Source organism: Delphinapterus leucas, chromosome 3 (assembly GCF_059928025.1).
Source record: "Delphinapterus leucas isolate spDelLeu-1000000601 "Yukka" chromosome 3, BTC_Dleu_Yukka2, whole genome shotgun sequence".
Taxonomy (NCBI): Eukaryota; Metazoa; Chordata; class Mammalia; order Artiodactyla; family Monodontidae; genus Delphinapterus; species Delphinapterus leucas.
Window position 1 is genome coordinate 33,642,484 of NC_143131.1, and position 12,218 is coordinate 33,654,701.

Here is a 12,218-nt window from a genome sequence, read left to right on the forward strand (position 1 = left end):
CTCTCCAGTTTTCCCAGCACCATTTATTGAAGAGACTGTCTTTTCTCTGTTGTATATTCTTGCCTCCTTTGTCATAGAATAAGTGACTATAGGTGTGGGTTTATCTCTGGGCTTTCTATCCCTTTCCATTGATCTATATTTCTGTTTTTTCTGCCAGTACCATACTGTTTTGATGACTGTAGCTTTGTAGTACAGTCTGAAGTCAGGGAGCCTGATTCCTCCAGCTCCATTTTTCTTTCTCAAGATTGCTTTGGCTATTTGGGGTCTTTCGTGTAGCCATACAAATTTTTTGTTCTAGTTCTATGAAAAATGTCATTGGTAATTTGATAGGGATTGTAGATTACCTTGGGTAGTATAGTCACTTTGACAATATTGATTCTTCCAATCCAAGACAGGATATATCTTTCCATCTTTTCATGTTCTTCTTTGATTTCTTTCAAGGCTGATTATTCCTAATCCCCAAAGCACTGATTCTCAACCATGGCTGCACATAGAATCACCTGGGGACCTTAAAACAAAATCCCACACCCAGGCCACTCCACTTGGGTGACCTTAGTGATGGCAATTTTAGAGAGCCCTGGTGGGCCAGCAGCCAGACTGCAGGGGCCTAGCTGAGCAGGGGGTGATTGACAGCTGAGCGATGGGCACAGGCAGGTCCTGGGGGAGGCTGACTGTGGAGGAGCGGGTGGAGAGGAGGCTGGAGGGAGGCATGGAGGATGGTGAGCTTGCCTAAAATGACAGAGACCTGAGGATTCTTATGTGCTGATGGGCCACACAGACGGAAGATGGAAATGAAAGGAGCTCTTTGGGTGAATGGCATCTGAGAAGGTGGAAGAGGCGTGATCTACAGGACAATTTAGAGATTATGAGGGACACGTGGCTTGGGAGCTGGGCAGACCTGGTGGGTGTGAATGTGGCTTTGCCACTTGCTGGGTGAGTGAACTTGGGCTCAGTCCTGCCCACCCCATTGCTGTAAGGTGGTAAGGATGACAAGAGAGAATATACATAAGCACTTAACACAGGGCCTCCCACATGGCTGGGATTAGTACAGAGTAGCTACTGCTGTCCTAATAACCTATAAGCAGGAATGACACGATCATCCACAGAGCGACAGTCATGGTGCAGTCTACATAGTAAGAACAAGAGCAGTGGTATTATCGCGACAGTGGGAGTGATGGTACAGAGGATTGTTTTGCACACACCAAAGTTTATAGATTTGCTGTAGAAATTTTAGGTTCCTGTTTTCTCCAGGAGGCAGAAAAAGCTAAAGTTATCTGTTGAGAGTGAGGCAGGAGGGGGCTGGTTTGACTTTTGTGTCCAAGTCTAACTGAGCTGTCTTCTTTTATCTTGCAGCACAGAATATGCTTGGACATGATCCATTGTTTGTTTTCCCTAAAGATAAGCTGGTGGAAGAAGGCTCCAACGTCACCATTTGTTACGTTTCTAGGATCCATCAAGATAACATATCCTGTTATTTGGAAGGTGTACAGATATATGGAGAACAGCTTGATCGAAGTGTGTCTGCATTCGAGTTGAAGAATGTGTCTTTTATTAGGGAAAAAGGGACAAATGTCTTCTGTAAGGTGGACCAGGGAGGTGTTTTGGGAGGCATCGTTCTCTTTGTCTCAAGTGAGTGTACACATCTCTGTGCCCCCCTCCCGTTTCCTGTGGAATAGATCAAATTTCCTTTCCCAGAAGACAAGGAAACGTTTCCACTCGTGGCCTCAATTTTCTTTTGTTTCCCAAGTCTTCTAGGAGAGACTCTGGCAAAGACAGTCTGAAGCAATACTTGTCAGATTTCCTGTTGTTTTCTTGAGTTTACTGACAGTTTTATTCCTAGGAAGCAAGAGCGTTCGGGAGAAAGTTCAGGTCATGACCTGGACCACTGGGAAGATGTCCTGCTTTGCGTTAGCCATGCTGGAATGGCTGCAGGCTGGGAGAGGGAGGAGAGGGGCTGCAGGCTGGATGGCCCTAGAGAGACAGCCGAGGTGGTGGCCGAAGACCCAGGTTTGACTCTTCTTGCCACGGCTGGGAGTGCCTTCTTGGCCAAGTTTCCCAGCCTCTTCAGCTCAGTGTTCTCCTTTATGAATGGGCCCAGTAATGGCTGTTGTGAGGGTTACTGCATACGGCCGGGGCCCCGCCCCGGTATGGTGGCGGCACGCAGTAGGACTTCCACAGATGAGGCCGCTGCTGTTCTTAACTGGGTGCAGAGGTGTCAGGTACCTCCATGGGTGATGGCGAAGGGAGAGAAGGCAGCGTTTCACTTTCCCTGTAGGTCTCAGTGTGCTCACCCAGTGGCCTCCCTTCCCCTGCATGGTGGGGTGGTATCTGCAACTCCTCCCTCCCTGCTTCCCCTGCCAAAGGCTGTTTCTGATCTCCCAGACGCTTGGTCACCTGTGCCACTTGGCGTGGCCTCCGAGAACTGCGGTGCCTCGGGGACTTGGCCGCCCGTACATTTCTTGGAACTCTCAGCCTCCAGCTGCTGAGTTTAGCAGGGTCCCCAGATCTGGCTTCCCGGCATCCCAAGCACAGCCCAGGTTCCCTGTAAGCCAGGGCATCTACAATGAAACACCAAGCAACGCTGACCCCCCATTCATTCGTTGTTCTGTTCACTCTGTCTGCATGTAGCAGTACTGTTGAATGTTGCTAGCAGGCACTGGAGCTACAACTTTCATCAGGTAGACAGAGTGCAGACCACATGCAGTACACGTCTGCCATCCTCGGTGATACCCCAGCAAAGCACCAGGGAAGGAAAGAGTAGGGACCAAGATGAGGTACCCGCAGTGTGCCTTTCTGGAGCTGCTGATGGGTTGGCCCCCATTGAAGTAATCTTTTCATTGTTCAGAGCAACTCTGTGGCCTCAGACCCCAAAGAGAACTTTCCATTTCACTTGTCTTTCGATAAAGAGCTTCAGCTAGGTCTTTCATCTGTTTTTTCCTTGTATGGACAGAAGTGCTTGAAGAGCCCAAGGACTTTTCTTGTGAAACCCAGGACCTCAAGACTTTGACCTGTACTTGGGATCCCGGGAGCGACACTGGCTTGACTAAACAGCCTTCCCAAAGCTATACTTTATTTGAATCGTAAGTGAGCTTTGGTTACATTAGTGACGGATTCTTCCTTGTTTAAGGTACTTGTGACAGTGTTACAGAAAATTTGAACAAATATTTTCAAACCACCTGCCAGGGTCAGGAAGAAATCTTCAAGTGGTCTCAGGTATACAATACTTTCTACCTGAGTTTTGTTAAAGGACAATGTAGCATAAAAATGATAAGAAAGGCTGTTAATGGTGAATCTTGATATGAAAATAGTTCCATGTGGTAATCTAGGTCTACCTAATTTCTACCTTTTTAAGGGTATCCAAAGTAAACTAAGGAAAGTTTTCACCACCCAAGAGGAGAAGTCAGCAATTCATCATTACACATTTAACCGCATAGGTCAAATTTTTTGAAACAATATTTTCGTCATTGGTATTTGTTGGTGACGGATCGATGCTGTTGTGTGGAACATAGTTTGAAAGCCACTGAGTGTGTCTCAGGGGTACTCAGTGGATTCAGGGATACATATCTGCATTGACAAAAATGTAAACCCTGAAATTGTTGTGTGGTGTTTTTTGTTTTTTTTTTTTCTTTAAGATTTTCCGGAAAAAAGACACTTTGTAAACACAGAAACTGGTGTGATTGGCAAGTAGCTCAAGACTCACAAGAAACTTTTAACTTCACACTCCTGGCTGAAAACTACTTAAGAAAAAGAAGTGTCAGTATTCTTTTTAACCTGACCCAACGAGGTGAGACTTGAGTGTAGCCCACTGTGGTCACGAGCGAATCTTTGTTTGACACACTGTGTGATCAAGTAAATGTGCCGTAGATTTTCACCTAATTCACATCCTAAGTGAAGGTTTTAGTTTATAACTTGTTTGTGCCAAGTTATAAACTTGGGTGCGTGCATGACTTGTGGTCCCCATTATTTGTTTATTTTGATAATGTAATAAACACCAACGAGCTTACCTCAAGTTCAAAATAGAAATCTGACAATAACTTACTTCATCTCCCATCCCACAGCCCCCCACCCTGCTCCTTCCACTAAGATAACAGATTTAAATCATGTGTGTGCATGTGTATATATTCTCATTTTCTTATGAAATCCCCAAAATACTGTTTTTATTTTGTTTTAATGTATATGACACATCAAGCTAGTAATTGCTGTTATACAATATTAAATTGCTAATATTTACCCATATTATTGAGTGTTGTTGTTGTCCATTTTCACTGCTGTAGAGTATTTCATTGCATAAATATACAGTGTTTTATTCATGCATCTCTTTTGGTGGATTTTCAGATTTTCGCAAGGTTTATGCTCTTGGATACAGTGTTAATAAGAGCATTTTGATATACATATCCAGTACACACCTAGAGTTGTAGCTGTTTTTCTTGCGTATATACCTATATACCTAAGAATGGAATTGGTGAGGACTCAGAAAATGTGAATGTTCTTCAACTTACAAGATAATGCCAAATTCGCTTCCAAAGTGGTTGTACCAATATATTCTCTCCAAGCTGGTTTTGTCACCCTTTGCATTTTTGTCAGTTGAATGGATGTTAAGTGGTATTTTGCAATGGTTTGGATCTGCACAACCCTGAAGTTGAATATCTCTTTCTATGTTTTGACCACACCCCTGCCTCTCTTATGAAATGCAGTATCTTTAAACTCGTTGTTCATTTTTTCTGGAACTCTTGTACTTCTCCTTTGCCTTCTTAATTCTACACCTCATTTAGATTTCAACTTAATGATCACTTCAGTCACCTAATTACAGGGTGCCACCAATGTAGCAGGCACTGGGCACCCAGCAGTGAACAGAGTTGAGTAACTGCCCCTAATGTGTGTACATGCTAGTGTGTGTTTGGAGAGAGGGTTGAGAGTGGGGCATGGAGACACACGGTAAACATGTAAACAAGTTAATAACATAATTTCAAGCATCGCTAAGTCCTGGAAAGAAGATAAAATTCAGGTGAGGGGTAGAGAATGCCTGGGGTGCTGCTTCAGTTGGGATGAGGGCACTGAAGGATGAGGAGGCAGAAAACATCGAGAACATTTGGAGCAAAAGAACAGGATTTGAGGGCTTCCCTGGTGGCGCAGTGGTTGAGAGTCCGCCTGCCGATGCAGGGGACACGGGTTCGTGCCCCAGTCCGGGAAGATCCCACGTGCCGTGGAACGGCTGGGCCCCTGAGCCATGGCTGCTGAGCCTGCGCGTCCGGAGCCTGTGCTCTGCAACGGGAGAGGCCACAACAGTGAGAGGCCCGCGTACCGCAAAAAAAAAAAAAAAACAGGATTTGAAAAGGCCTTGAGGTGGGAACATGCTCTGGGTGTTTCATGCAGGGAAGAATATCTTTGTGTCTTTCCCATGAGAGAAAGGAGATTGGAGTGGTAGGCAGTGGCCAGGTCACATAGCAACTGTGGAAGTCCGTAAGGTGGAAGGTTTTTTTATTTCAGATATTCTATTTTTCCATTCTGAAATTTCCATTTAATTCTTTTTTTAAAAAAAATAGTTTCTGTTTCTCTGCTGAGAAGTGTTTTCCTTTTATTCATTTCAGATGCAGTTACTTTTGGTTTTTTAATAAATTTATTTATTTTTGGCTGCGTTGGGTTTTCGTTGCCGTGCGTGGGCTTTTCTCTAGTTGTGGCGAGCGGGGGCTCCTCTTCGTTGCGGTGCGCGGGCTTCTCATTGCGGTGGCTTCTCTTGTTGCGGAGCACAGGCTGTAGGTGCACAGGCTTCAGTAGTTGTGGCACATGGGCTTCAGTAGTTGTGGCTTGTGGGCTCTAGAGCGCAGGCTTAGTAGTTGTGGGGTACAGGCTTAGTTAGCTGCTCCACGGCATGTGGGATCTTCCTGAACCAGAGCTCGAACCCACGTCCCCTGCATTGGCAGGTGGATTCTTAACCGCTGCGCCACCAGGGAAGTCCCTGGATGCATTTACTTATACCTCATGGATCTGTTTTAAACTCTTTATCTAATTGTAGCATTCTAAGGGAGTCATCTTGAGGCGTGGGTCATCTCAAAGTTGACATATGCTGATTGTCTTTTTCCTCGAAAATTGGTGACACTTTCTCTTTTTTGGTTTTGTTTCGTATGTCTAATAATTTTGGATTGTATCCTTGAAACTGTTAATGTTATGTTGGTTAGACTCTGGGTTCTGTTACATTCTCTTTGATGGGCCACTCCCCTCTGCATTCTTGCCTGCTTTTGTTTAATTTTAAGAGTCCTCAGTTTCTTTTTGTATTTGTTCAGAGTTTCTAATGTAATCAGAGAAAAGGCTATACTTGGCTTACTCCATCTTGGCTGCAAGTCTGGTTTTGTTTGCCATTTTCTCAGAAATAAACAAAAATGCTTATTGAACAAATCAATGTAAAAATGAACTGCCTATTTACCAGTCCTTTTGGATCTGTGCTTGAAATTTTTTCTTTTTTTTTTTTTTTTTTGCAGTTCATCCAATGACTCCCTATAACTTATTACCTAAAAATGTTGGTGCCACAAAAGCCACCATGACCTGGAAGGTACACTCTATTGGAAACAATTCCACACTTTTGTGTCAGCTTGAACTCCTTGCTGAAGGAAAAGTGATACAAGTAAGTGTTTAACTTTCTATTTTCAAGAATTTCTTTGTGTCTAAACAGAGAGACTGGTGAGTGAAATCTCTTTAAACTCTTATTCCTATGTGTGTTCAAATGATATGGGTCATCTGTTTAAAAGGTCCAGGAAATTAATCATAAACTTTTAGAGTTTAGAGATTTTTTTTTTTCTCAAAGAAGAACTAGTCTTACTCCAAATCAGGTCTTACTCTGTGTGTGATTTGGCTTTGCAATGAAGTATGCTCACCAATACTTCTGTCTTCTTCTCCCCCCAACCTTTTTTTTTTTTTTTTTTTAATTAAGCAAAGCAATGTTTCCATCAAGGTGAATGGTGAGTACCTCTTAAGTGAACTGGAGCCTGACACAGAATATGTGGCCCGAGTACGCTGTGCTTATACCAACCACTTCTGGAAATGGAGTGAATTGATTAGTCAAAAATTCAACACAGCTGAAGCTGGTACGTTCCGCTCCCTGACATCCCAAGGATCTAAACTGACTGACAAGAGACGGGTGGGCTTCTCTGAGAACTTTTGTTTGTACCAAAAACTCGGGGGAAAGAGGCTTGGTACCATCTTTAAAACACAACAACAACAAAAGACTAAATTAAATGCCTAATGAAATATGAGTGGGAAGATATCTACCTCAGACATTTGCCATCTGAGTTATTTCTACTGAACATTTTCTCTCTGATCTTCAATTTGCCAAAGTGGTTTCTAAGCTGAAGGTATTGCTGGATTCCCGTTGGATCTGGGGCTGTGTAAATTAGTACAAACTTTTAATTCAGGACTGGGGACAAGCAGTAGCTTTGTGCTGAGGAAAGCACTGATCTCATGCTAAACAGCCTTGGGCTGTGTTTGTTTGGAAATGTAATGGTATTTGGAAACTGAATCCTCATTGTAAAGTTTTTGGTCGCGCCCCCCACCCCCATGACAACAAACTGGGAGCCTTCTCATCATGCTTTAAGGGTCATTTCCTCAATAATGACTGAATGAATGACTTTTTCCCCCAAATAACTATGTCTTAGACCTCAGATAAACCTCAGGAGATGAGATGGCCCAGCCTTGCTTTCACCTCCTTCCAATCCCAGATGATAAAGTCTTACTGTTGCCCACTTTACACATGAAACAACTTGGGCCCCTAAACTGGGGAGACATGCCTGGTTTGCAGAGTTAATGAAGGGCAGAGACGTGACAACAGTAACCAGGGCAGTTACCGTTTATCTAGTGTTTAGTATGTGCCAGACACAGCTCCAAGTGCTTGCAATGTTTTCCCTTCAAATCCTCCCACCATGCAGTAGGTCCTGTTATTATCCTCACTTGATAGATGAGGCCGCGGAGGCCCAAGGAGGGTGAGGAGTTTAACTGGCCCCGCTAGCAAGGGACTGAGCTGTGAGTGTAGCTCAGGCCCAGGCTGGCTGACTCCAGAGCTCCCCCCTGATCTGACCCAGACTGGCATCTGCGTGGTCTGTCTCTCGGGGGTGTCATTACAGCCTGGAGATCTTTGTGATTCAAGTCCTGGCTATTTTGCTGCCTAAGAAAGGATTATATCTATTTATTTTATTCCATCTTATTATTTGTGTTTGTAAGCTGGTGAGTTCTTTCTGTTTCAGCCTGGGGGGAACGTTTTAAAGCAGTGACTCTGATTGGCGGGCTGGTGAGGGCAGTGCCTGAAAACCCACACCCAGGGCTGGTCACCAGAGGTGCTCAGCAGGCCTCCTCCCCTTGTCAGCCCCCCACCACTCCCCTCCAAGAGTCCAGTCATTTTTCTTGGGGGGTAGTCCCCTCCAGAGCCCTGTTCCTGATGGTAATTTGGTTTATTCCTCGGTTGTGTTTCATTAAAGAATTTTTACTTTATTAATACTGCATTGCTTTGGGATTTTTTTGCAAATTTATTCCAACATTATACCTAAAATTTAGTGTAATGAAAAATAACAGAAAGATGGCATTTTTAGTAAATAGTTTTTTTTAGATTATAGTATCATAAACTTGCAAAATACTTAACTTTGCTTTCGATGATGACAAGAAAATGAGATGAATCTACTGATGGTGAATCCATAGATTTTGTTTTCATCTTGAATAACACTTTGCTTAATGCTGGCAAAGTCAATGTTTATGTGTATTATAATCCTACTTAAGCAGAATCATGGTGAGCAGAGCTAAATGACACCATGGGAGAAATTATATTGACATAAAGATGGAGCACCGTCAACTGTGCTGCAATTCTCTTTTCTTGCAGGTAGTCCTGTACAAACCAGCTGAAGATTCTGCATTGAGCTTGGGGGTCTCTCATTGAGTATTTCAATATGTTTTTGATTTAATATTGGCTTCTCTGACGGCTTGTTGAGAAAATTGAAATCTGCCTCTAATAGATTTTAAAAATATATGGTCACCTTTATGTTGAGTAGAAAGTGTCAGTAACTAAGGGGGAAAAAAAGGACTTTCTTAAATTTCAATTATTGGGGACTGTAAACTATATTTTTATGAAACAGAGAACTAAATTTGTATGTGTTATGTTGCAAAACAATGCTTCTTGAACAGAGATGTGTTGAAGCAAATCATAAATCACTGGTCCTACCGTTTACTGGCAAGAAAGACAAGGAAGCAAGCTGTTCTAGAACAGAGTGGGGAGAGGCATATGCTGGGGAGAGGCGTGCAGCCAGTGCCCTGAGGGTCCACATGCAGGCAGCTGGCCCAGGCCAGGAACTTGGGGGGCTGGGCGTGCATGGGGAGGAGGGTGACAAGGAAGGGGTCCCAGGCTCTGACTGCAGCGACAGGCCAGCCTGTGTGCAGTTAGGAACTCGGGGAAGAGTGCAGCCTTCCCCTGGGGCTGTCCACTTGGGTGTGTCCATTGCAACCTTCACAAGTGGGGCAAGGAAATAGCAACAGTCTGCTGCTCCTAGAAATTCCAAATATGGGAAATTTACCTGACTAACCTCCTAGAATTGGACTGACAAAGGATTCCAAAATTCCTTGGTGGCTTCCAGAAGCTCTGAGGCTTGAGTTCACAAAGGCCCCATGTGATGTCCCATTCAGATGTAGCAGCCCTTTTGTAAAGCACCTACTGTGTGCCCCTAGTGAGGCGAGACCAGTATGGCCGCGGCCAAGTGGGTAGAAATCACAGAGAGTGAAAAAGCGAGAAGCAGGCTCAGGCAGGACAGGCCGTGGTCACTTTTGTTGACGAAATTAGAGAAAGGTTGAATGTATTATTGTATGTGCATATTGTGACCCTAGAGCTTTTCTTTGGTTAATTTCAGCTCCCTCAGAGGCTCCCGATGTCTGGAGAAACTTGAAGCTGGTGTCGGGACATCCTACTGTGAGTTTATTCTGGAAGGTGAGATGCAGACGTTCAAAGAGACAGATTTTTGCTTGGCATTTATCTTTCACTGAAACTAGACATTGGTGCAGTCTTCTGATGGGGAGGGCTGTTAACATGAATCCAGTAGAATTTGTTACCCAGTGGAGGAATCCCAGCTCCACATCCATGTCCCCAGCGCCGGACCAGTAACTCCTTCCTCAGCACCCTCTTGCACAGTGGTGGCCAGTTCTGCTTGTTAGAACTGCATCTCCTAACTTCTCCTCAGGCCTGCCCCTAACATCTGCAGGGCCCAGTCCATGAGTATAAGTGGAGAAATATATACCATAATTAAAAGTTATAAATATTTAACTATTCAGAGTATTTATATTTAAAAGTTATAAGTCAAGCTAAAAAACTGCAATATAAAATTAATCTTGTCTTTCTATCTTAACTGACATGCCTTCACGACAACGTGGAAGGCCTGGTTTGCGTTAAGAACTCTCGGATTCCTCAGTGTTTGATGCTAAAGCATGGCCATGCTGAGGGAGCTGGTCCTTGGCCGCAGGCCACCCCACTCTTTTTCCCATCTCCACTCCGGTCCTCCCCACCAGGGAGGACCCCCATGCACACACATGTGGACGTGCCAGTCTGTATGTCCAGGTTTTGTCCACACCCCAAGCTAACAGTTGCCCCAGCCCAATCTCAGGTCTGGGGGTGCACACACCAGGGGCACTGTCTGTCCTCGGGAAGGTAGGCCGGAGGTTCAGGCCCCTTCCGTCTGGGTCTACTCCTGTCTTTCCCACTCCATACTCACTGAGTGTGTTTTAATCCAGGCTAAAGAGTCCCCCTTTCTCTCTATTCCTGACTTGGTCACTCCTCTCTGGACACAGTATACTCTGAGATCTCCCCCAAATGATCCTATTCTCTGCTCAATTTTAGTTAGAATAGAATGTCTGGTTTCAAGCTTGGTTTAGAAGGTTATTTTCTCTCTTAAGCTGTTTTAATTAGCCAGGTGTGTGTGTGTGTGTGTGTGTGTGTGTTCAATCAAGGGACAGAAACTCTTTTCAGAGGAAAGCCCATTTTGAAATGATTGTTTAATATTTTTTTCAGCCACTATCAAAAGTGCATGCCAACGGGAAGATCCTGTTCTATAATGTAATTGTAGAAAATCTAGACAAGCCATCCAGGTTCGAGGTCCTCTCCATCCCTGCTCCCGCCAGCAGCACAGAACTAACCCTCGATCAGTGTTCTTACCAAATCCATGTCACAGCTCACAACAGTGTGGGTCCTTCTCCTGCTTCCGTAATTGTTGTTTCTGGAGACCCTGGAAACGGTGAGTGTTTTTGGTTTTGTTTTTCTTCTCTAGAAAAGTGTTGATGGTGTTATTAGGCAGAGATGGATAAATCAGAAAGACAGTAATTTGGGGAGACAAAAGATCTAGCTGCCAAACACTGTCCGTCATTTTCTTTGGGTTCAGGCGTGTCAGCGGGTTTCTGGCGCAGTCCTCCTTTGTGTGGGAAGAAGGTTTCAGCCATATCTCAGGGATTCTTCCACCAACTTGGGAAATTGTCTCAAATTTATTCAAATAAATGCAACACCGACAAACAGTCCCAGCTGAGAGTTAGAGATGGTATGAAAGTGCTTTGTGGCTTATGAAACATGAGCTGCATTTATTATGTGGCAGAATATTTTGTCAGTCTTGGCCACCTATAAAGAGCCCAGGAACATTTCTGGACATCATGAGGAGAGCTAGCATCATCTTTCGAGAAGGGCTTTGCCAAAGCTGTGGAATAAAATGGTGATAACTGGCTAAACCCTTAGCCTGTGAGAGACCAAACAAGGTGGAAATGACCTTATGTGTACAATTAATAATGGTGTAAATTTCCTTCTTGGGAGAGCTGTGAAAAGAGGTTGGCTGCACTAACCCCGCCCCCAGCAGTACACACTCTGAGACACTGCACACTTGGACATGACCCAACAGACATCCTAAGGTCATTCATGAACCTTGCAATAATGTCACCCTTCAGTTACTGCTATAAAAATTTTCAGACCCTGCTTGTAGGGTTATGTCACGTTGCTTTATACCTATCATTCAAATTAGGCTTAAATTTAGGTTAAGTGGGCTAGATTAGAGGGTGTTATTATTTTGTTTTACTTACTTTGTTTAAGAACTATTCCGTGTGTCAAGTAAGAAAAAGAAATTGGGATTGTGCCACAGGAGAAAAACTAAGGAGTCACTTAACCTAATCTTTGCTTGTCAAGAACTGTATTAGAGAAGGAAGTGAATAGTTGTATTCTGTCT

The 12,218-nt window shown here is 44.0% G+C and overlaps 1 protein-coding gene across 12 annotated transcripts in view; it reads left to right on the forward strand.

Moving 5' to 3' along the window:
• OSMR (oncostatin M receptor) overlaps positions 1-12,218 on the forward strand; it is a 58,568-nt gene that overhangs the window by 29,685 nt on the left and 16,665 nt on the right. For 11 of the 12 annotated variants that reach the window (XM_089908801.1, XM_022598826.2, XM_089908799.1 and 8 more), the window contains exons 5-11: positions 1,354-1,629; positions 2,951-3,080; positions 3,633-3,784; positions 6,477-6,619; positions 6,926-7,079; positions 9,876-9,952; positions 11,027-11,249. In XM_089908801.1, the coding sequence (XP_089764927.1) occupies positions 1,354-1,629; positions 2,951-3,080; positions 3,633-3,784; positions 6,477-6,619; positions 6,926-7,079; positions 9,876-9,952; positions 11,027-11,249 (1,155 nt within the window). The remainder of the gene's footprint in view (positions 1-1,353; positions 1,630-2,950; positions 3,081-3,632; positions 3,785-6,476; positions 6,620-6,925; positions 7,080-9,875; positions 9,953-11,026; positions 11,250-12,218) is intronic. The other variant, XM_089908800.1, reaches the window with a different exon arrangement.